General features: G+C 42.7%; 1 protein-coding gene across 4 annotated transcripts in view; it reads left to right on the top strand.

Moving 5' to 3' along the window:
- Positions 1–21,172, top strand: part of mypn (myopalladin) — a 31,695-nt gene extending 10,523 nt beyond the window's left edge. For 2 of the 4 annotated variants that reach the window (XM_021312345.2, XM_021312344.2), the window contains exons 3-21: positions 2,954–3,129; positions 3,211–3,262; positions 3,870–4,317; positions 4,419–4,493; positions 4,575–4,716; positions 6,330–6,353; positions 6,701–6,817; positions 6,900–7,512; positions 8,260–9,246; positions 9,318–9,450; positions 10,822–10,899; positions 13,905–14,126; positions 14,200–14,349; positions 14,438–14,517; positions 16,645–16,771; positions 16,856–17,063; positions 17,147–17,312; positions 19,592–19,725; positions 19,813–21,172. In XM_021312345.2, coding sequence (XP_021168020.2) covers positions 2,954–3,129; positions 3,211–3,262; positions 3,870–4,317; positions 4,419–4,493; positions 4,575–4,716; positions 6,330–6,353; positions 6,701–6,817; positions 6,900–7,512; positions 8,260–9,246; positions 9,318–9,450; positions 10,822–10,899; positions 13,905–14,126; positions 14,200–14,349; positions 14,438–14,517; positions 16,645–16,771; positions 16,856–17,063; positions 17,147–17,312; positions 19,592–19,725; positions 19,813–19,991 — 4,111 coding nt within the window. In that variant the 3' untranslated portion in view covers positions 19,992–21,172. The remainder of the gene's footprint in view (positions 1–2,953; positions 3,130–3,210; positions 3,263–3,869; positions 4,318–4,418; positions 4,494–4,574; positions 4,717–6,329; positions 6,354–6,700; positions 6,818–6,899; positions 7,513–8,259; positions 9,247–9,317; positions 9,451–10,821; positions 10,900–13,904; positions 14,127–14,199; positions 14,350–14,437; positions 14,518–16,644; positions 16,772–16,855; positions 17,064–17,146; positions 17,313–19,591; positions 19,726–19,812) is intronic. The other 2 variants (XM_036126061.1, XM_021312347.2) reach the window with 2 other exon arrangements.
- The last annotated feature ends 2,056 nt before the right edge of the window (positions 21,173–23,228 follow it).

Here is a 23,228-nt window from a genome sequence, read left to right as displayed (position 1 = left end):
TCACGGGCCGGCCACCTCCTCCCCTGCTACTCATGCTTTCAATTTAGCCCCTTACTCATCAGAAGCGGCTCGGCTAGGACCAGGCGGCGCATTGGTTGTTGTTTGTGGGCCTAAAATCCCTCGTTTTTTTTACTTATTTAGTTATTTCTCCGGCTAGAGATGACAGCAGAACCGAGGATGCTTGGGTGAAATCTAGACGGCTGTTGGGTTTTGCGTGAAGCGGTTTGTGCGGACAGGTTTATGGCCGGGCGATGACGGCGCCGGTAACGCATCACCCCCGTCCAGTTTGGCCATTGGCTGGATTTTATGAAGTATCAAGGCCTCATCCGCTGAAAATAGACGCACGCTGACGTAGAGGTATGTTGCTGCTCGGCACGGACGAGTTTGACGTTTGCTGTCATAGTTTCACGACGAGGAAGAGGCTTTACAACAAACCTGTTGGAGTTTTGTGCCAAATCTGTGGATTTCAGCTGATTTGAGCTCCCATTGAGTTAAAAAAAAACACATCAAGTTCGTCAACCGTAGGTGTTTTTGTTTCAGCTGTTTTAATCATGTTTTTACAATAACCTGGAAAGTCGGTGATGCTTGTTGTCTTCCAGGAAAAGAAATACAACTTATTAAAGTTTTTACTTCTTGGCCAGCAGACTAGTAAGACAGGAAAATAAAATAGACACAACAATCATCAACCTGTTTTCATTTAATTTGGACTTTATGTGACGGTGTGAGGTGGTTGGAAAATGATCCATAGTTAATAAAATAATTGAGACAATTGACAAATTTACATTTGTTTTCAGTAGAACCACCTTTTCCTGCAGTTTTAGCTCAAAAGTGTTTTGTTGTGTCTCCACCCTTTCAGATAATTTTTCTCCCTTCTTTTATGCAAAATAGCTCAAGCTCAGTCAGATTGGATGGAGAAACATGAATTTTGAATTCTTCTCTGCAAAAAGAGAACTAAAAATAAGTCACATTTTCTTGAAATGAATGTATTTGCCCTTGATTTGAGCAGGTAAATAAGATTATATGAGTATTTTTACCCCTAAAATGAGATATATTGCACTTGAAATAAGATGATGGAGATGAATTGTTCCTATTTTAAGTGCAAAAATCTTATTCCGTTGGCAAATAATCTTATTTACCTGCTCAAAATCAAGGAAAAATACTCTCATTTAAATTTCTTTTCTTATTTTTAGCTGTATTCTTGCAGTGTTGCCAGTTAGATTTAAATCTAGACTTTGAGCCAACAATGTCTTGAACACAATAAATTGCTTGGTCGTTCTCAATCCTACTCCTCAGGACCCACTTTCCTACATGACGGCATGAGGGAGAGGCGCTGGCATTATTATATAATCTCTACCGCTGTCCCAAAGCTAATGCAGCCTCTTCTTCCAGTTCTTCCCTGGATTTATTGTCATCCATCTTCCCGTCAACTCTTGACTAGTTTCCCTGTCCCTACTGAAGCCATGCTGCGCCAAAAGTTCAGATTTGTCTTCTTTTTTTTTATTAGGGGACCCTCTTACAGATGTTTGCTGTGACCCTGCATGGTTTGCAGGTTCTTAGATTTCTTACAGCTTTCTTTGAACAATGACTTTCTCCTTGAAACTCCTCCATAAAGCTCAAATCAAAGGCAAATACACTCATTTAAAGGAGAGTTTACCTTTTGCAGAATCAACAGATTCTTCCACCTGAGTTGTGGACGCCTGCAGCTCCTCCACAGTCACTCTTGGGCCTCCCGACTGCTTTTCTGGTCAAAGCTCTCCTTGCCTGTCGGTCTCGGTGGTCCGTCTTCACGATGCTCTTTGTTGTTTTAAAAAGCTCTAAAACCTTTGCATCTGGATTTAAACTGAGATTGAATGGTTGTACTGGATTTTACACACTTTTTAGATTTACACCAGTAAGAGAGATAATAAAGTTACTTTCTAATACTGTAGTCAGAGCTTGAAACTGTTTTTTTTGTCTCTTTTGTTGTGTCTCTGCTCTGTCTTCTCTAAGCCCCAGTGGGTCGAGGCAGATGACCGTTCAGACTGAGCCTGGTTCTGGTTCTGCTGGAGGTTCTCCTCCCTGTTAAAGGGGAGTTTTCCTCTCCACTGTCGCTTCATGCATGCTCAGTATGAGGAATTGCTGCAAAGCCATCAACAATGCAGACGACTGTCCACTGTGGCTCTACGCTCTTTCAGGAGGAGTGAATGCTGCTTCACTGCAAAAACATGATTAAAAAAAGTAAAGTTTGCTTGAAACTTTACTTTTACAGAAAACTGTAAAAGTGCAGAAAGCCTGAGTTCCTTTAAATCGAGATTAAAAACACATTTGTTTAGAATTGCCTTTGAATGTTCAAGTTAAAATGTTTTACTGTTTTCAAATGTTCTTTTTTGTTTCTATACTATCCCTACTTGCTTTTATTCTGTTTTATTTTCCTATATTTTAATCATGTATAGCACTTTGCATTATCTCTGTACTGAATTGTGCTATATAAATAAATTTGCCTTGCCTTGCCTTGAAACTTGTGCATTTATCCTTGATTTAAGCAGGAAGGTTAAATGATCTGCCAATGGAATAAGATTATTGCACTTAAAATAGGAGCAACTCATCTCCATCATCCTATTTCAAGTGTTGTTTATCTAATTATCTTATTTTAAGTGTAAACATACTCTTTCCATTGGCATATAATATTCTTTACCTGCTCAAATTAAGGACAAATACACTAATTTCAAGAAATTTTTTACTTATTTTTAATTCAGTTTTTGCAGTGTTGTCAAGACTTGATGCAACCTGCTGGGTTTCCTTAGAGAGGAAACTTTCTGACCAACCTGGAGGATTTGATTGAATCTGACTTTGGAAAGACCCTTAAGATGACATGCATTATGAATTGGTGCTATATGAATAAAATTGAATTGAATTGGATTTTTAACATTAAACTAACTAAAGCAGGGACGGTTTGCTTTCTGCTGACCTGCAGGTGGTTTTGTGAGGGAAAGGAGCTGGAAAACAGCCCCGACATTCAGATCCTCACCGACGGCGAGCTGCACTCGCTGATCATCGCCGAGGCGTTCGAGGAAGACACCGGCCGCTACTCCTGCTTTGCCTCGAACGTCTACGGGACAGACTCCACGTCGGCGGAGATCTACGTCGAAGGTGAGGCCCGTGTTTGCTCCCTGCAGCGAGGCGTCGCGTGATCAGAGCCTGATCTCCACACACGTCTGTCTGATCCTTCAGGTGCTTCCTCTTCAGACTCTGAGGCCGAGCAGCGCTTTGAACATGTAGCCCAGTGAGTTTTCCACTAACCGTAAACACACTTCTGCCCAGATGTTCAGTCAGTTTAGTTTTGGGGATTTTTATTTTAACTTATTTGGACTTCGCTTTTTTTCTTTTTAAGGTGAAATTAATGTAGAGAAAACAACTTTTGGGTGCATGAGTTTATGGAGTCTGTATGTAAATATCAGAGAATGTCTACAATAAGTGTGGATTTCTGTATCACACTGCAAAAAGGGAACTAAAAATAAGTAAAACATTTCTTGAAATGAGTGTGTTTTTCCTTGATTTGAGCAGGTAGATAAGACTATTTGCCAATAGAATGAGATTTTTGCAGTTAAAATGGGAACAATTCATCTCTAAAATAACATAATTAGTTATCCCGCACTTAAAATAAGACAATGGAGATGAATTGTTCCTATTTTAAGTGCAAAAGTCTTATTCCACTGGCAAATAGTCTTATTTACCTGCCCTAATCAAGGAAAATTACAATGATTTTAAGAAAATTTCACCTACTTTTAGTTCTGTTTTTGCAGTGCAGATTCTTGCCTTTAACATAAATGAAGGTCCACATGGAGCCCATCCATCCTATTCCTGCCTCACATCTGTGGTTTTCTCTAAAGGCTGCAGCGGATACCTCCAAAGTCCTCTCCACCTTTGCCTCAATCATCAAACCAAAGCCGAGCTGCAAAGGAGGACGACTCGGCAGCGTCTCAGCCTGCAGCACCCGCAGTCGGACCAGAGGAGGAACTTTCCTCTGAACTTACCCAAACCGCTCCAGAAGCTCCTCCACCGGTCCGGACGTCTGCCACCATACTCCAGGTGCCGGAGCTCTCCACGGTGTCCCTGGCTCCTCCTGCTGGGGAGGAGCTAAGAGTGTTACCTGTGCAGGTGTTTCCACCCTCAGCAGGGATAAGAGAAGCTACAGAAACCCAGGGGGAATCAGAGGTCATCCCGGTGGTTTCAGCGCCACAGCTGGACCTGACAGCTGGATCCACGTTCACGACGCTGCCTTTAGACCCAGCTGTGTCCGCCATCCTATCAGCTGCACCACAAACACCCAAACTTCAGGTGGACAAACTAAAAGTTTCATCCACAAAACACAGATTTAACTCATTTTAATCCCAGATGTCACATCTGACATGTCCTCCTGTGTTTGTGCTTTCACGCAGACTCCAGCCTTCAGTCTGCACCATCCAGAAGAAACAAACGGACAACCTGCCATGGCAGCGCCGGTGTTCACCAAGGTAGCCTCACTTTTAGGAAGGATTTACGATGCGGGATGCCGCAGATATATTCGTGTATCCCTCTGTTTTCTGTCCTGAAAGAGCCTGCAGGACCTCAGTGCATCAGAAGGCCAGCTGGTGGTGCTGGAGTCCCGGGTGAAAGGAGTCCCCTCCCCCCGGGTGGACTGGTACAGAGAAGGAAAAGTCATAGAGGACTCTCCTGATTTCAGAATCCTACAGAAAAGTAAGCTCCGCTGTTTTTGCAGTCACATCCATCTGAATATATATATATATATATATATATATATATATATATATATATATATATATATATATATATATATAAATATAAATATATATATATATATATATATAGATAGATAGATAGATAGATAGATAGATAGATAGATAGATAGATAGATAGATAGATAGAATCAAACATGGAGAAGCAGCATTTAGTTCCTATGCTCCACTGATCTGGAACAAACTTCCAGAAAACTAAAAGTGCTGAAAGCCTGAGTTCCTTTAAATCAAGATTAAAAACACATTTGTTTAGGATTGCCTTCGACTTCTAGTTAAACTGTTTTACTGAAACCTCATTAGTTCAACTTTGTAGTCCAACTGTTTTTAATATTTGCTTTTAGTTTCTATTCTCCCATGTTTAATTTTGTTTCTACATTTTATTCCAACTTGCTTTTATTCTGTTTTATTTTCCTATATTTTAATCGTGTAAAGCACTTTGCATTGTCTCTGTACTGAAATGTGCTATATAAATAAATGTTGCCTTGCCTTGCCTTAAACCTTCCAGCCATGAACCTCAATATATCTTGTATCCGCGAAGCAGAAGCACTGCAAAAAGGGAACTAAAAGTAAGTGAAATTTTCTTGAAATCAATGTATTTGTCCTTGATTAGAGTAGGTAAATAAGACTATTTGCCAATAGACAAAGATTTTTGCACTTAAAATAGGAACAATTCTTCTCCATCATCTTATTTCAAGTGCAGTATATCTAATTATCTTATTTTAGTGGTAAAAATACTCATTCCATTAGCAAATAGTCTTATTTAGCTCCTTAAATCAAGGAAAAATACATTGATTTCAAGAAAATTTCACTTACTTTTAGTTCCCTTTATGCAGTGAGGGATCCGATGCTGGACTTTTGAAATAATGGAGATAATGAAAATTAAGGCATGCATTTGCACATTTTCTTCCTCCAGATGTTTGCTGTGTCTCTTCTTCTTCTTCTTCTTCTGTGAGGGGAAAAACTAACAGTCGTTCTGCAAAGTAACCATAGCCTGCCTGGCTGCTACTCTGATTTATGCTCTTGCTCTGTCAGGTTAGGTGGATGTTCACATCCTGGTAGGTTTGAACAGAGCTCTGGATATTGTTTCATAACCTAACTCTGTTCTGGAACTAACTAGGTGACCTCTTAAGGCAATTAGTTGCGCTAGGCTTTATTTAGGGGGCTATGAGCGTGCAGCACACCAGAGTGTTCTGATTTTTTTATTTGTAAAAAATGTTAAAAGCATGGATTGTTTTCCTTCCACTCCACAATTACGCACTACTTTGTGTCGCTCTACCACACAGAATCCCAGTGGAAATTTACTGAAGTTTTTAACTTGACAAAATGCATAATTACGTTGGCAAGGCTTGATAGCTTGGAAAGGTCATGAACTGTGAAGAAGAACTAAATAAGGAAAATCCGTAGATCAGAATGAACTATTACACTCAAGGGACCTCTTTGTTTAATTCTAATGTATTTTCCTAAGGAAATTACTCAAAGTATGAAAACCAGTCATCACAGATTTTGTTTTCAGCTGATTTTTGTAACTAATGTTGGTTTCTGCTCTTGTTTCAGAGCCCAGATCTCCGGCAGAATCAGGTACAAATCTCACCCAGACTCTCTGTGTGTGTCAGAAACACGTGTTTAAAATGAACCCAAGCCGCTGTTAGCCTGTTAGAGAAGCTGCAGGGCGCACGCATTACACAGTGGGACGTGTTTAAAGTCCTCGGCTGAAGCTCCGGCTCCTCTTCTGTACACAAGCCAGGGCTGCTATTCCCACAAACTGGACCTTATAAGGCAGTCCCCCATCCATGGCTGATATGGTCATCCTGCAGCGGCTGCACGCCGGCGCTCGCCTCGAGTGATGCACAGAAAAAGTCGATGCTGAGCAGCTGAGCGTGATGCTGAGTCTTTTTATTATTGTGTTTTTCTTTTTTCTCCTGCAGAGGAAATATGCACGTTGGTCATAGCTGAGGTGTTTCCAGAGGACTCAGGGATGTTTACCTGCACGGCCAACAACAAGTATGGGACGGTCTCCAGCACTGCTGCGCTGAGAGTCAAAGGTAAACCTCCTTTTTTAAGCTAAACGTGTATTTTACGTGTGAACGCTGTACATGATTCCATATATCTGTATATCTTTTCCAGCCAATGGCTGCAACAGCTCCCATGTGAGGCCTTCCAGCGGTTTGCTGTCAGACTCCCGGCGAAGCCAAGAGGCAGCTGTGAACTGTCAGCCAGAGGTTACGGTGAGCAGCAGCATCAAACCCCACGCCAGCGTCGTCCGCCTCGAGCCGCTCGTTTCCAGCACCTTACGCCTGGACCCGTTAAACACCAGCGCCCTGCGTCTGGAACCCTCCGCCCTGAACCCAGACGCCGTCTCGCCCCACCGGGACCTGCAGGGGTCCGGTGTCCAGAGCCCCAGGCAGGTCTTCTCCACTCAAAGGCCCTTCACCGTCTCGCCCGCCGAGGTGACCACGTCTGTGCAGAGAGCGTCCCGACCCTCAGACAGAGGCGCCAACGCCGGCTCCATTGTGGTCCCTCTGCCTGACCCGCCGCCCAACTCCTGCCTGAAAACAGGCACCCTGACGAACCACAGAGACCCCCGCTCCGGCTCCAGAGTCGGCCTGCGCGTGCACTTCAAGCTCCCCGAGGATGAGGAGGACGAAGAACAAGGGGACTGGTCCCACCACTCTGATGAAGACCTTGGTCTGGCGTCGTCCAGCAAAGAGCCGCCGCCAGTGAGGGCCAAACCCAAGCTGTGAGTAGAGCCCGGCAGAGGGTCTGTTATCCAGACTGTCCTCTCTTTGCTGGGAGTAAAGAGGGACGTGTTAACAGCAGCAGGAGGAGGCGGGAGCTTCATCCCGCTCTCGCTCAGATAGCAGCCATTTCAGTTCTTGAACCCAGACGTAGAAATGTGGACCTTCAAGCTCTCTAAAACAAAGGACGGCGTTTTTTACCTGTAAGTTTGCTTCCCTTTTTTTTGCTTTTATCTGCAGCGACGTGCCTGGGCTCACACCTTTTATTGGGTGTTTAAGAAATACGGTTTAAAATGCGATAATTTAGTGATGCGTGAGAGCTGAAAGCTGTTGTCGGTGAAAAGAAGGGGGGGGGGGGACCTGTTTGCAGCTGAGACTGTGCTGTTTGAGAGCCACTTGTTTTTATTCCTTAAAAGGACACCTCGGTATTTCTCGTGCGTGTCCCATTCCTGCTCAGGTTCGCCACATGAACATATCACTCAGAGCTCTGCAAAAGTATTCATTACCTCTGACCTTTCTCCTTATTTCATGACGTTTCAGCCTCAAACTTATTTTACCGCGGTTTCATCAGACAGCTGTAACTGCAGCTGGAGGCGGTCCTGCTAAGGAACGACTCAGAAGGAGGGGGGTTGAATCCTAATGCAAGACAAAGGGTTCAGATTATATATGTGGGAACTGAAGAACAACCATCTGAACCGGTGGAGCTCTAATCCTCTCTGTCTGCTCATGTGTGGTTGTCTCATCCACAGGGACCCGGCTCAGCTTCAGCTCCTGCACAACCAGGTCCTCCTGGAGCAGCAGCAGGAGAGCGAACCTCAGACCAAATCCCACAGCCAACCTCCGCCCCAGCCCCCATTCCAGGTCCCGGTGCCGCCTGGGGTCCAAAGTCCCCCCGGAGGTCCGGTGTGGTCCTCCAGAATGCACCCTGAACCCCCGGGGCCATCGTTTCAGTCGCATCCCTCTGCACCTCCGCTGACCTCCACCACACCTCCTGCTCCTTCGTTCAGCTCCCCACCATCACTCATCAGCACCTCCTGGACGCCTCCGTCTGCTCCTCACCTCAACGCCTCCCCCCTGGTGGCCAGCTTGCCCCCCGTAGGGCAGACCGCCACCCTCCATGCCTCCCATCTGAACCTCTCCCCCGCAGCTCTGGGCAGGACTCCCCCCAAACCCCAGTTCAGCTCCCCCGCCGCACCGAAGCTCGCCGCCGCTCCGACGGATTCCGCCTCCACCTTGCTGCAGATCACGTCGCCGACTCCTCAGCTCAGGAGCACGCACGCCTCCCTCATGAACCTGACGGCCGTGTCCTTCAACTACACCCGGCCCAAAGAGTTCATAGCGGCCCAGACCCTCTCCCCCGTCAGGAGCCCGTCTCCGACAGAGTCACCGGTTCCTCTGCTCCAGGAGCTGGCCGCCGAGCTCAACTCCTCGGCGGCCAGCTCCCCGATCCCCCCGCCGTTCTCCCCGCCGCTCAGGTTCTCCCCCACACGGGTGCTGAAGTCCCCCACCAGCCCTCCGTCGCTTGTGTCCTCACCCACGCCGGGGTGGGGGTCGTTCCTGAACAGCACCCCCGGCCTGCGCGCTCAGTCCCCCCCTCAGGCCTCCTCTCCCACCTCCAGCAGCTCCTCGCCCAGCCCCATTCAGAACCCGGTGGCCTTCCTGAGCTCCGTGCTGCCGTCTCTGACCCCGAGTCAACCCACCAACTCAATGGGGCTCCCCAAAGGAGCGCCGGCAGGGTAGGTTCCCTCTGACTAACCCTCATGACGCTTCGAACCGTTGCTACATCTTCATCCTCCGCCCTCCGCAGGGTCCGAAAGAAGACCCCCAAGACCCGCCTGCCCTCCGCTGAAAACATCCGTGAAAGCAAAGAGCTCCTCCTCCAGGACATCGGGAAGAAACTCCAGCTGAGAAACGACGCTCCACAATTTGCCCATCAGCAGGTAGAATCTGATCTCCGAAACACCGAAACGTTTTCTTTCTGCTTTTGCTGCAGGCCTTGTGTTAGTTATTTTTTTTGAAGCTTGTGTTAAATATTAACCGGTGACTGATTGTCAGTTTTCTTCCGGCCAGGGGCGGTTCTAGACAGGGGCCCTGTATTAAAAACATGATATTAAATTTCTTAGGATGATAAATGCTGACAAAGATACCGTGACTGACTGGTCATTTGGATCAGTTGTATTTTTTTTACGTTTATGGTTTTACCCAATAATAAAATAACAAAATAATTAAAAAATAAATATAAGAAATAACAATAATTAAAAAAAATTAAGCTGTTTCACGTTAAGCTCCCGCCGTATCGAGAAAAGATCAGGGGTCTGCAACCTGCAGTTTCAGAGCCACAATTGGCTCTTTGGCTCACTTAATATATTAAACGATGAAATGTTGACCTGTTTAGGTGTTTTTCCCAATTTGTTTTGTGCCCCTATGAGAAAACATTGGCCCATCCCTGGCCCCCCTGCTAAATTTGGTCTAGAACCACCACTGCTTCAAGCACAATCAGGTTTCCACATAAGTTTTTGTGAATAAAGTAAAAAAGGTCCTGCACCAGGACTGATAAAAGAAATCACGTACATTGGGCACAATAGAAGAAATTTTGAAGCGAAAAGAGCATCTCACAGCTAAATAGTTCAATTATCAGGAAGTTCATTACGGAATATGGGTTTTAAAATAAACATTTAACAAGTAAAAGCCTAATTACGATCCTCTTTAGCCGTGCAAAGTTGCAGGATCCCTTTGCAGCAAATGGCTGGACTCAATATTTATATGAGCATAAAGAAATGAATGAGTTTGTTAATGCACAGCACACACAACACTTATTGGCAGATCTGGTTAAAGATGTGTAAAAAGCTGTAAAACAAATTGCAGCCGCATAATTTGGTGTGATTGTCAGAGATTTTCTGTTATTGGCGGCCTTGATGTTGGTCTTGAGTCCTGACTGTACAGTGATGCAATTAAAATCTGGACTTTCCTCCAGCGTGAAACAAGTTTTTTTTTATGGTTACAATTAAATTACACATCGTCACCAGGTGTGCCAACAGGTGTGGAAGGTGCTGCTTGTATGCACCCCCCCCACCTCCACATCTTTTAATAAACATGGCCCTGGATCAGATCTGCCACCTTATAAGCCCTCCATCATTTCAAAGTGCTGCTGCCACCATCACCCGTGTCGCTCCTCGCCGCCTGTTCCCACGTCACAGTAACAGCGGACAGGGTGCATGCCCGTAGCCGCAGCTTGTGTGTTTTTCCCAGCTTGTAGTATGTTTGTACCATCTGTGTGTCGTTGGTGTTCATCCATGCCTATCCTCTCGTAGAAGCTGAGTAATAAGGGGAAAACAGCGAGCAGTCTCCTTGGACCAAACAATGCTGCTACTGTCATTAACTATGATGAGGTACAAGGATCTTCCAGACTCTGCTTTGCTCGACGCTGTATGAACTACAGTCTCAGACCGTAAACAACTAAAAATATAAATACAGATATAACTTTTTTTTAATTCTTTTCGCAGTAAGATTTTTATTTAATATTGCTAATTGAGCATTCAAGCTTCTGTTGACTAATGTATAACTTGCACGAATAATTCAGTCAAAAGGTTGAAGAGTTATTGAGCTACACAAGTAGGATTTCCTTAATAATCAAGCTTTCAGTTAATTTGCATCACAACTTTCTACCTGAAGCTGAAGCTTTGCTGCCATATTCTTTTCTTGTTGTGGTCAACATTTTTCCCATAAAGGGTTTGTGATCTGTTCTGGCAAAGCCGAGCCAACTTTATTATAATCTCTTTAAAAAGCAGCACAGCTGACCTAAGCGATGAACAGATATTATGCACAGCGTCAAAAGGAGAAACCCATAAGAGATGTTAAAAGTAGCTTGAATATAATGGATAAACTCAAGTGGAACAACAAATGCAAGTAATTTGTGGTCCAAAGCATAAAAAGATGTAATTTTTCTGTTCCCTGTTTTAACCTGAGATGTTTGGTTTGATTGGATGAAACAGTTTCACCACCTGGATGTGGTCTGCACTGCAAAAACATGACTAAAAGTAAGTAATGTTTTCTTGGAATGAGTGTATTTGTCCTTGATTTGAGCAGCAAGTTTAAATGATCTGCCAATGGAATAAGATTTTTGCGCTTAAAATAGGAGCAACTCATCTCCATCATCTTATTTCAAGTATAGTTTATCTAATTATCTTATTTTAGGTGTAAAAATACTCATTCCATTGACATATCATCTTATTTACATACTCAAATTAAGGAGAAATACACTAATTTCAAGAAATTTTTACTTTGATTTTTGCAGTGTGGTCAGACAGGCTCCTCTGCATGATGGTTTTCAAACTCGTCTTCCATTTAAATTGAACCAGTATGTAAAATGGAACTACAAACGGGATGCAAGGACTTGCAAATCACTTAAAGTATCATCCATCCATCATTTATACCCAGTGATCCATGCAGGCTCGCTGGCGCCTAACTCCAGCGGTCATCGGTACAACCTGGACGGGTCATCAGTCTCACACCCAATTTAGAGTAACTAATTAACCTAATAGTTATGTTTTTAGACTGTGGAAGTAAGCCGGAGTACCCGGAGAGAACCCACATTGTGAAAAAGAAGTGGCAATCTTACTAAAAATAAGCCAAATTTTCTTAAGATGAATGTATTTGTCTTTGATTTGAGCAGGTAAACAAGATGATTTGCCAATGGAATGAGATTTTTGCACTTAAAATAGGAACAATTCATCTCCATCATCTTATTTAGAGGGCAGAATATCTAATTATCTAATTTTAGGGCTCAAAATACTCATTCCATTGGCAGATCATGTTATTTACCTGCTAAAATCAAGAACAAATACACTCCTTTCAGGAAAATTTAACTTATTTTTAGTTCTGTTTTTGCAGTGCACGGATGCACAGGGCTAACAGGCAAACTCCATGTAGAAAAGACCCCCGGCTCACCGCAAAAAGGGAACTAAAAGCAAGTAAAAATATCTTGAAATTAGTATATTTTTCCTTGATTTGAGCAGGTAAATAAGACTATTTGCCAATGGAATGAGTGTTTTTACCCTTAAAATAAGCTAATTAGATATCCCGCACCTGAAATAAGATGAACTGTTCCTAGTTTTAGTGCAAAAATCTCATTCAATTGGCAAATAGTCTTATTTGCCAGCTCAAATCAAGGAAAAATACACCAATCTGTGAGAAAACTGTTGCAGACATTTCCTTTCACTCCCCCCCTGAGTCAACACCGAGTCCCGGCTGCAAGTCTCTGCTTCTTGTTTGGACGTACATTTTATGGAGGGACTGGGCTATTTTTTGGAAATGTGGGTTTAAAAATTCATAATCTATGCCTTTTGAATAAATACAGTAATGTCCCCCGACGCAGCAGTGCGTCATAAACCCCAGGGACGTATCAGAAGTGTGGCCCAGGAGCCTTTTAAAGACCGCCTCTGATATTGTGTCCCCCCCCCCCCAACTTCAAATCAGGAGTGATGATTGCATACGTTTAACTTTTGATTTATAATCAGGGCAAAATTATTACAGACAAATAAAAATGTGCACCTTTGTGACACCACAAAGTATTTGTCTTTTCATAAACAGCTTTTTTGCATTTTAGTTTCATAGTAGATAGAATGAAATCTATCCAGATACTTTTATTCTAAACAAATCTTTGTGCACTCAAATCTGCTTTTAGTCACTTTATTAAACTTGGTTAAATACAACAAAGAAAGACTCACCCAAATCCCCTTCTTAGTGTTGACTAAACTATCTTTGTGCAAATCCTTTTTGTGCAAATCCAACAATAACTTACACATCTGTTTCTTACAGACAATATACCACTTTATTATTTTTTTTAAAAAATAATGGAGGCTTAGTTTATTGAGCAGGTAACAAAGGTCACAATGTGACTCGATGTGATGAAAAGTTTGCACAGCCTTGTTTTGAACAGATGCTCATTGTTTCGTGGTCCTGCACAGCAAAAACGGATCTAAAAATAAGTAAAATGTTCTTAAAATTTGTGTTTGTGTCCTAGATTTGAGCATGTAAATTATATAATCTGCCAATGGAATTAGTATTTTTACCCCTAAAATAAGATAATTAGACATCCTGCACTTGAAATAAGATGATGGAGATGAGTTGTTGCAAAAATCTTGTTCCATTGGCAGATCATCTTACTTACCTGCTCAAACCAAGGACAGATACACTCATTTTAAGAAAATTTTACTTTACTTTTTTTTTTTAATTTTTACTTTTATTTCAGTTTTTGCAGTGTGACGCCTGCACGCGTCTTTAATCTGAACGTGTTTGCATGTAGCAGCGGTCATGAATCGTTTTTTAGGCAGATTTGATGCAAAGACACATTGCAGTAATCAGACTCATGGTGGGGGGTCTTCTCTGCTTCCAGGAGTACAAAGTGTCCAATTTCGAGCAGCGACTGATGAGCGAGATCGAGTTTCGTCTGGAGCGAACGCCGGTGGAGGAGTCGGACGACGAGGTGCAGCACGAGGACGTCCCCTCTGGAAAATGCATCGCGCCGGTCTTCGACAAGAAGCTGAAGAACTACAAGGCGATGGAAGGCGTGCCCGCGACCTTCACCTGCAAAGTGTTGGGCGTGCCTCCTCCCAAGGTGAGACGCTGGCGGAGGCTGCTTGTGGTCAGGCCTGGTCCCTGTAATCGCTCTCGTCTTTGGTCCCGGTCAGGTTTACTGGTTCAAGGACGGCAAACAGATCCTGAAGAAGAACGTCCACTACCAGAAGATGAGGGAAGGCGACGGGGTCTGCTCCTTACACATCGAGTCCACCACCAGCGACGACGACGGAAACTACACCATCATGGCCGCCAACCCACAGGTATGACCCCATCCTTCCTGTTCGTCCAGCATCGCCTTCCCTCTGGAGGCTCTGGCTGATTCTGGGTTTGCTGTGTGGTGATCATCAGGGGAGAATCAGCTGCTCGGGACATTTGATCGTCCAAACTGGACCTCCGCGGAGCCGGCTGACGCCCGTTCAGTCTCAGAGGTGAGCGGACTTTTAGACAATTAGGATCTGAGGAGTTGCTAACTATACCTGGACCAAAGTCATTTCACCCGTTGTTTTGAGGATGTTCATCACACTTAAATGGAGATATGAGGTCCCCAAAGCACCTTCCATGTTTATTGGCATCACTAGTGAAGATGTAAAAAAAAAAAAAAAAGTACATTTATCTTTCTTTACAGAACTATAAAGTCCAGTATGGACATTTCTGAAAAATGTATTTATTGTGATGGTAAGACGTGCCAGTTTTTTTGCTGGGATCCCTCCTAGATATCTAGTTAGAGTGTAGATGGTATGACCTGCAGCTATCAGATGTGTCTGCGTCAACTAGGACTGTGCATAAAAATCGATACAAAGATTATCGATGTTTTTAAAAACGATTTAATAATGATATTCTGGCTTTCAATAGCAATATACCTCCTAACCCCTAGGGGGCGTTATTACAGCGTGTTATTACTGTTCACAACCAGGAAGTACAAGAGAGACGGATCTAAAATCAGACATTTAGCACATTTTTGGTTTCTGTGATTCATTAAATGCATTGAACCAAATGCATTTTGTTTTCCTGTTTATATATCAGTGTTCAATAAATTGAACATCAATATAATATTTGTCTGGTTTTGTTGATTGACTGACTTTGAGCATTAATTTGAAAGTAATAAATATCGATATTGGAGTCAAATCAAATCAATCTGAGCTTTGTATCGAGAATCGTTTTGAATCAGCTCACCCAAGATGAAACCCAGCCCTAGCATCAACACTCCTAAATCAAATATTCAGGTCATTAGAAGGACTCTGTAGACCAGGGGTATCCAAAGTGTGGCCCAGGGGCCATTTGCGGCCCTCCTAATGTTTTTGTGTGGCCCCTGGACCAGAACTTGAGAATGGCATAAATGTGGTGCTGCTGTGGCTCACGACTACTTTCAACTTGACCGTTTCGGCTGCGGTGGTGAATTGTTGGGACGCCTGTGTTGCAGACCTTCAGCACTCGGCGAGGAGGTCATTCATTGATTTGGTTCATGTAAACATCTAAAAGTTCCAGGAAACCAGCCCCAAAGGACTGCAGACGAGAACCTTGACCCCAGAGTTTTTGCTTCATTTTTCTTTTTTGTTCCTACCTTTTTGTTTTTTTGAAGAGTTGCTGAGGCTCTACGTCTGAGGCCATGGGCCATGTAGGGTGGGGCGCCCCTTCTGGGTTTGAGGTCAACCTCTGCCTCACGCCGAGGAGCTTGAGGATCTTTGTGTCCTTGTTCAAAGTAAAGTTAGGATGGAACGAGATATGGAGAACGGATTGGTCTCCTCAGTAAATCCAAGTCTTCATCCAGCCTCGTCCTCTTATCTGCTGTTCCAGATGTTTGTAATAAATGCCTTGACTGATGTTTATGGGTAAATTTGGAAAAGTAGCGACTGACTGGTGGAGATCAATGCGCATCCTTCATCCTTATACGGCATGTTTGCTTTGGTTTCCGATTTTAAAGGGGGGCTCATCCTGTTTATGCCACAAGAAATAACAAAGTCAAAGATGAATGATTTAAAAGTTGATCTCAGCAACTTAAAAAGTAAACATTTTTAAATACTTTAAAAATTCTTCTACACTGCAAAAAAGGATCTAAAAATAAGTAAAATGTTCTTAAAACGTGTGTTTTTGTCCTAGATTTGATCAGGTAAATAATATCATCTGCCAATGGAATAAGTATTTTGACCCCTAAAATAAGATAATTAGACATCTAGCACTTGAGATAAGATGATGGAGATCAGTTCTTCCTATTTCAAGTGCAAAGGTCTTATTCCATTGGCAGATAATCTTATTTACCTGATCGAATAACGGACAGATACACTCATTTTAAGAAAATGTTGCTTATTTTTAGTTCCATTTTTGCAGTGTATTTGTTTTCCTCATACATAACATTAAAGGTATCAGGATCCACTGTGACGTTATGCCAGCAGTAAAAGACCAGAGGTGCCTAAATGTGGAGCGTTCTGCTTTTCTTTAAGCTTAAAAAGCAGATTTAAAAGTTATGGACAGTAATTTTGCTGCTATTTGAACCTGACAGCATGACCGGATGCGGATTAATGTCCTCGAATCTGCTCTGTAACGCGTTTCTCCCACAGGGTTCGAGCTCGCATCCAGGAGGTCGAAGGAGAACAAACCCAGGAGCGTTTTTTCCGGCCTCACTTCCTCCAGGCCCCCGGAGACATGATGGCTCACGAGGGCAGACTGTGCAGACTGGACTGTAAAGTACGTCGCCGGACAGGCCAGGAAACCCGGCGGGAACGTTCGATGGCATTTAGCCTCGCCTCACTGCTGGTGTTTCACTTCCAGGTGAGCGGGCTCCCCAACCCGGAGCTGATGTGGCTGGTCAACGGGAGGCCCATCTATCCGGACCTCAACCACAAGATGCTGGTGCGGGAGAACGGCGTCCATTCCCTGGTCATTGACCCGCTGACGCAGAACGACGCGGGCACGTACACGTGTATTGCGAGCAACAAGGCGGGACAGAGCTCCTTTAGTCTGGAACTGAAAGTTGTCGGTGAGGTTCCACGTAGCCGTCGGTGATGATTGTCGCTCGCTCGCAGTGCGGTAAGCGGGTTTAACGTGATCTCCGTCCCTCAGAGAAAGAGATGAAGCACCCGCCCCAGTTTGTGGAGAAGCTGCAGAACATGGGCATTCCTGAGGGCGCCCCGGTGAGGCTGGAGTGCCGAGTCGCCGGCATGCCGCCTCCGGCCATCTTCTGGAAGAAGGACAACGAGACCATTTCAAAAACAAAGAGCAGAATCAGGTTAGTCGGACTTCTGTTTCATTTAGTTTAGTTTTAACTTCAACGGGAGTTTTGTTTTGGTCTGAATCTTTTACGCCGCTACCAGAAGTGTTCACATCGCCTCGCAGATTCATTCTGAGACCAGCGTTGGTGTCACAATGACAAAGTGAAGACATCTTGACAGATATTTTGTTGTAAATTCACAATAAGTGGAAACATTTGAAGATATAATTGAGTGTTTACACCTGTGGCTTAATGTTTTGTTGAACCATCTGTGGCAGCAATCCCGGTTTCAAGTCTTCTTGAGGTTCGTTTCTGCAAACTTGGTTTGTTTTGGGTATTTTTCTCATTTTTTTCTCAGCAGATCATCTGAAACTCAGTCAGGTTGGATGGACAGAAGGATATTTTAAGTTTTTTCTACCCCCTGAGAAGTTTAATTTGTTAAACTTCCCAGGGGATCGAAGTTTAACTAATTAAACTTAGTTAAATCCAGGGGGTTAAATCCAGGCTCTGGTTTGGCACCTGAAGGACCTTCAGAGTCATTTTGGCTGTGATCTGGTAATGAATCATCAACCTAATCTGATTTCTAGAGCACTCTGCAGTAGGTTTGCCCTCTCATGCCCTCTGTGTGGACTAGTGATGCAGTTCCTGCTGCCGTACGCAGGTGTAGATTCCCACCCCTCAAGGACATGTTCATCATAAGAGTTTTAGTGGAAGGCAGTAGGACTTCTCGTTTCATGAAGATGTTTCACCTTTTACCTTAAAACATCTTCGAGAAGCAACTCTACTTCTTTAAGCACTTAGGATCCTGTTGTGGTAACATTCGCACAACATGATGCACCCACTACCGTGCTTCACAGTAGGCCAGGTGATCAGGTGAGCATTCAACGTTCAACGTCCTTCTTTCCCAAACATTCAGTTTGGTCGGGCGACCAGATGTAGGAAGGTTCTCGGTGGCTCCAAATCTTTTTCCATTTCCGGTGGAGACCACAGAGCTTGTTCCATGCTGCTGTTGTCGTATGTACCCTCCCCCAGAGTTCTGCCTTCAAACACTTTAGACTTCTGGTGCGCACTGAGAACTGCAAGACCTTCTATAAGCAGCTGTGCTCCACATCAAATCCTGTTTAATGAACTGAATTTACCAAAGATGGACTCCAATCAAGTTGCAGAAACATTTCAAGGAGGTTCGGTGGAAACCAGATGTACAAAAAACTTTTGTACCTTTTAATAATTACTTATTTAATTTACAAAACTACCTGAAAACATGTTTTCACTTTATCATTTGGGCCTATGTCATGTTTTTGAATTATGCTAAAATCTGTTTTAGAATATTTTTTTACATATAATATGAAAAAAGGGAAAAATGGAGAATATTTACTGGTTTTCTGAATTCTATCATGTTGCTAAATTACTAAAAAGGTTTCATGGAGGAATCGAAGGTTTTTTTTCCACCGTCTTAAACAACAACATAGCTGTCATAAAATGACCAGAAGTTACATAATGCTGTTTGCACCTAACTGTGCGTAGACGCTCAAAGAAGGAGGAATAATACCAGAAGGAGGAAAACGCAAAAATAAATGTTTAGAGCTACATTCATGTTTTCTTCTGTCAGTATATTTTGTTTAAACGTCATATTTTCAGCCATGAAACAATTTAAGTATGTTATCTTTAAACCTTTGTTTTGTGCACGATATAGTCTGACAGTCTAGACCGAAAAAATACACAATTCGAAAAAGTTAAAAGCACGAATGCTTCCTTTAAACAAGGAGAGGGGGAACATCTCCTACTCTGATCGCAGCTGGGAGGGAATAATGAAGATTAGGATGCCTGTGAGTCCTTATGGATGAGGAAGGAGCCCACAGCACTGCCCTCTGCTCTATATTATGTATATATTATATATTATGTTCTATATTCTATATTATGTGTGTATGTGTGTATTATAAGTGCTTTATGCCAGACTCTTAAAAGCCTTCCAGTAACATGGGAACAATTTGCTAGATTTGTTGCTAGTCGCTTTCGTTGATGGATGCTGGCAACACGAAGACCGTTCAGCTGAGGAAAATGGTCACCGAATAAATGTTTGTTTATGTAAAATTAAAAGTTTAAAGTTTTTTTTACTTGCAGAATTTTCTCTACTGTCTTCAGTGCATTTTAGCTTCACTCTTGAATTCAAATTTTCTCTACTGCAGGTAACATACTGACTACTTATAGCCATTCTACACAGCCCCAGACAAATCTCCGCTTACATCCAAAAGATAACTGGAGGTAAAGCTGAACTCTCTGTTGTGCTTTTATTGCAGCATGACCCAGGACAGCACAGGATATGTGTGTCTCCTTATTCACCCGACAACAAAAGATGATGCTGGCTGGTACACTGTGTCAGCAAAGAACGATGCTGGAGTTGTATCTTGCACCTGCAGACTTGATATCTATGGTAAATACTCTGTATAGCTGTCAGGTTTCTGCAGAAATCCACTCTGTAACTGTGTGTAGTAATACCAGCTTGCTGCTGCATCTTCAGCACAGTGGCATCAGAGTATCCCAGCACCAATGAGGAAAGCTCCCCGAACGAGCAGCCGCTACGCCGCTCTGACAGGCCAGGGCCTCGACATTAAGTCGGCTTTTTCCACATCAGACACCAGCCCCATCCTGTTCGCCAGCTCCCCTCCCGAGGCCACCCTGGAGAGCGAGGAGCTGTGAGCGCTTGTGGGGATCCTCGGAGGACTTTCAGCGTGTTTTGTGACCCCCCCCCCCCCCCCACCCCCCGTACCCCCACCCTGACATCAAAAACAGGACGAGACAGGAAAAAAGAGTTTAACCAAGCAGATTTTGTGTGATACATTTGAAGTGTTGTGTTCAGATTGCAGCAGCAGAGGTGTAATTTGTTAAAGCAATCAGCACTAATAGCGAGTTTTTCACCATTCCTATTTACTCAAGAATATGAACAAAGTTTTACATACGGAAGAGAGAGAAAAAAAACAAAAACATACACAGTCTTAGCAAAGTGACATGAGCCGCTTGTGGAGAGGGATGTTTTTTTTTTCCCCTTTTAGGTTTGATTGACTCACTTACTTTTGACTTTAGCTGTGAAGAATTAGCTGTAATGATTAATGTGGTGACATCTGCTCTTAATTGTCAGTCCTGTTCTTTAAGTGGTTCTTGTACCGCCTAGTTTTACTGTGATAAGTTATAAGTTATTGATCACCAACATTCAGATGTAGGATATGCATACAGACACTTTTCAGATCCTTTTAAGTCAATTTTTGTTTGTCTTAAATTAGAAACTATAACAGACTTAAATGTTTTTTGTTTTTTTAAACCAATCTACATAAAAATGTCCAAATTTATTCTCCAAAATATAAGAGGAAATCCTGATCAATGCCAATGGTGCTCCTGCCCTCAAATTCAACATGCATGTGAAAAAGTATTTAATCCCTCAGAGATTCCCTCAACATTTTCATTCTTTGTCACACACAAATGTTTAAAGATAACTAATCAAAATTTTTAATCAAACAACTTGTGAAGGTTTTACATAGACCAGCCAAAGAGACATTGATGAAATTTCAAAAATATATTCTTAATTTATTACAAAAATCCAAAAATTATTCAAAAATCATAAATTGGGGCCCAAAAACTGAGGTCAACATAACAAACTACAACTCAGGTAGTAACACAAAGAACTCAAGCACAAAACTGACCTAACAAATGAGACATGAGGGGGAACTTAAATAGTGGCTGATCAGACCACTGCTAATTCATTCACAGGGGGTAGTTAAACACACAAGAACTTAAACAAATACTGGTCAGCACATAACTAAATCTTTAAATTGGATAAATATTACTATTGAACTAAGTTACAAAAAGAAGATACATTAAAAAAATGGTAAAATTAAATAAACTAAAGGCAAAATTTCCCCTTCCCCTGGCAAACAAATGGAACGACCCGCTGATGAAGTTTGACAGCCATCAGCTGGAGCTCATCTGTATGATTTCAGCTACAGGTCCAGAGGAAACTGGTAACTCAAAAGAAGAAAATTAATTAGTTGCATTTAACAAAATACAAGAGAACTGACAAACAAAGTTAACTAAATGTGTGCACTGCAAATAGTTAACTAAAGTGTCAGACTAATGAAAACAATTTTAAAGATATGAACCTAAACTATTCACTAATCAATATGTAAAGTAATATTAAAAGGAATAACAGAAACCCTTTACCATTCCTGTCTCTGTGTGACAGTTGGAACAGCTGTCACACAACTATAACCTGAATAAATACAAAAGCTGTTTTTAGATGATGATTTAATTTATTAAAGGGGGAAAAAAAAGAAATCCAAACCTACCTGGCCACATGTAAAAAGGTAAAATCCACTCTTTTTAAATCATTAATTACCTAAACCGAAATTAAATGAATAAAAAAATCAATCAAATTATATTTTTTGGTTTAATGTCCCTGCCCAAACCAAGGCCTGATTGCTGCCTCACCCGCAGAATCTTTCTATCACCAAAGAAGAACCCGTCTGACAACATGAAGTAGGCTTCAAGGTTTCAAAAACGCCGATCTGAAGAAATCCAAGAAAAGGTGTGAAATAAATTCCCTGACTTCCATCTGGGAAGATTTACACAGTCTTTTCTAAGGCTTTGGCACATCAGGGAACCAAAGTGAGAAACGTTGTTAACAAATAGAACACCTTGCCAGTAGTTGTTGGCCAACCAAAATTACTCCAAGAGCTCAACCAGGAAGTCACAAAAGAACCCAGAACAACATCTAAAGCCCTGCAGACCTCAGCGAAGGTCAGACTCCATGATTCAACAATAAGAAAGAGAGACTGGGTGAAAACAGCATCCATGGTAAAGTTTCGAGGTGAACAATACTGCTGACCAGAATGAACACAAAGGTCCGTGCAGAAAACCCTGAAGAAGAAAGTCCGGCCACCAGGACCTTAATGTGGTCTTATTCAGCAGCACAAAAATCCAAAGTTTAGCTGCACGTCCACCTTAGAGTCCTCCTCAGGACCTAAACCTGGTTAAAATGCTGTAGTGAGACTTTATAGAGACAAATCCAGCCAGACACCAGTCCAAGGTGGCTGGATTATCAACAAGCACTGATGGATTCATTGATGGCGGCTGCTGCCGTTCACAGCCAGTTATTGGGTTTAGGAGGAAATTACTCTTTCGCAGGCTGGTTTGGATAGCTTTTTTTTTTTATTATTTCTTAACAAATGAAATCGTCGTTTGTTAACAGCTTTCTGTGTTTTTACTCAGATAATCTTTAATTTGACAGTTCAGGAAACCAAAACCATCCTAAATCTGTACCAGATAATAAGTTAAGCCTCGGATAGTCGCTGCAAAAACTGAGTTTACTGAGTTTGGGGTGATTTAAACAACACATGTGAGATGATTTAAATACAAAACTGTACATCTCATATCAGTGGATAAAAAGTGCATGCAGAGATGAAACTGTGAAAGCCTTTTGAAATCAAAAAGCAGCTGAATGTAGCACAAGATCGAACAAAAGTTAAACTGCAACAACGTAGACACAGCAAAATGCAGCTGTAGTCAACATGGCCTATATCTTATAAATGTTATTCATCCATTGTCTCTATCAGCTTATCCTTGCAGGTTCACCGGGTTGGGGCAGGGATCATTTAGCAAGAGGTGGGGTACATCCTTGACAGTCCATCATGAGCCTCATACTCACACCTAACACCAATTTAGGGAGACCAGTTACCATTCAAACTCCATGCAGAGAAGCCCCCAGGCCAGGATTCAAACCCAGGACCTTCTTGCTGCATGACATCATTGCTACCACTTGCCCCACCGTGCAGCCCTAGCAATAATGAGCTGGGAAATGCTTTTACTTTTACTTTTATAAACACTGTATGGTGTCCCCCTTATAAACTTACCAGCCCGCTTTTCCAGATTGAGCCACTGGTTGTG

The sequence above is a fragment of the Fundulus heteroclitus genome, chromosome 22 (assembly GCF_011125445.2).
Source record: "Fundulus heteroclitus isolate FHET01 chromosome 22, MU-UCD_Fhet_4.1, whole genome shotgun sequence".
NCBI classification, from domain to species: Eukaryota; Metazoa; Chordata; class Actinopteri; order Cyprinodontiformes; family Fundulidae; genus Fundulus; species Fundulus heteroclitus.
This window is presented reverse-complemented; position numbering and strand designations above follow the sequence as displayed.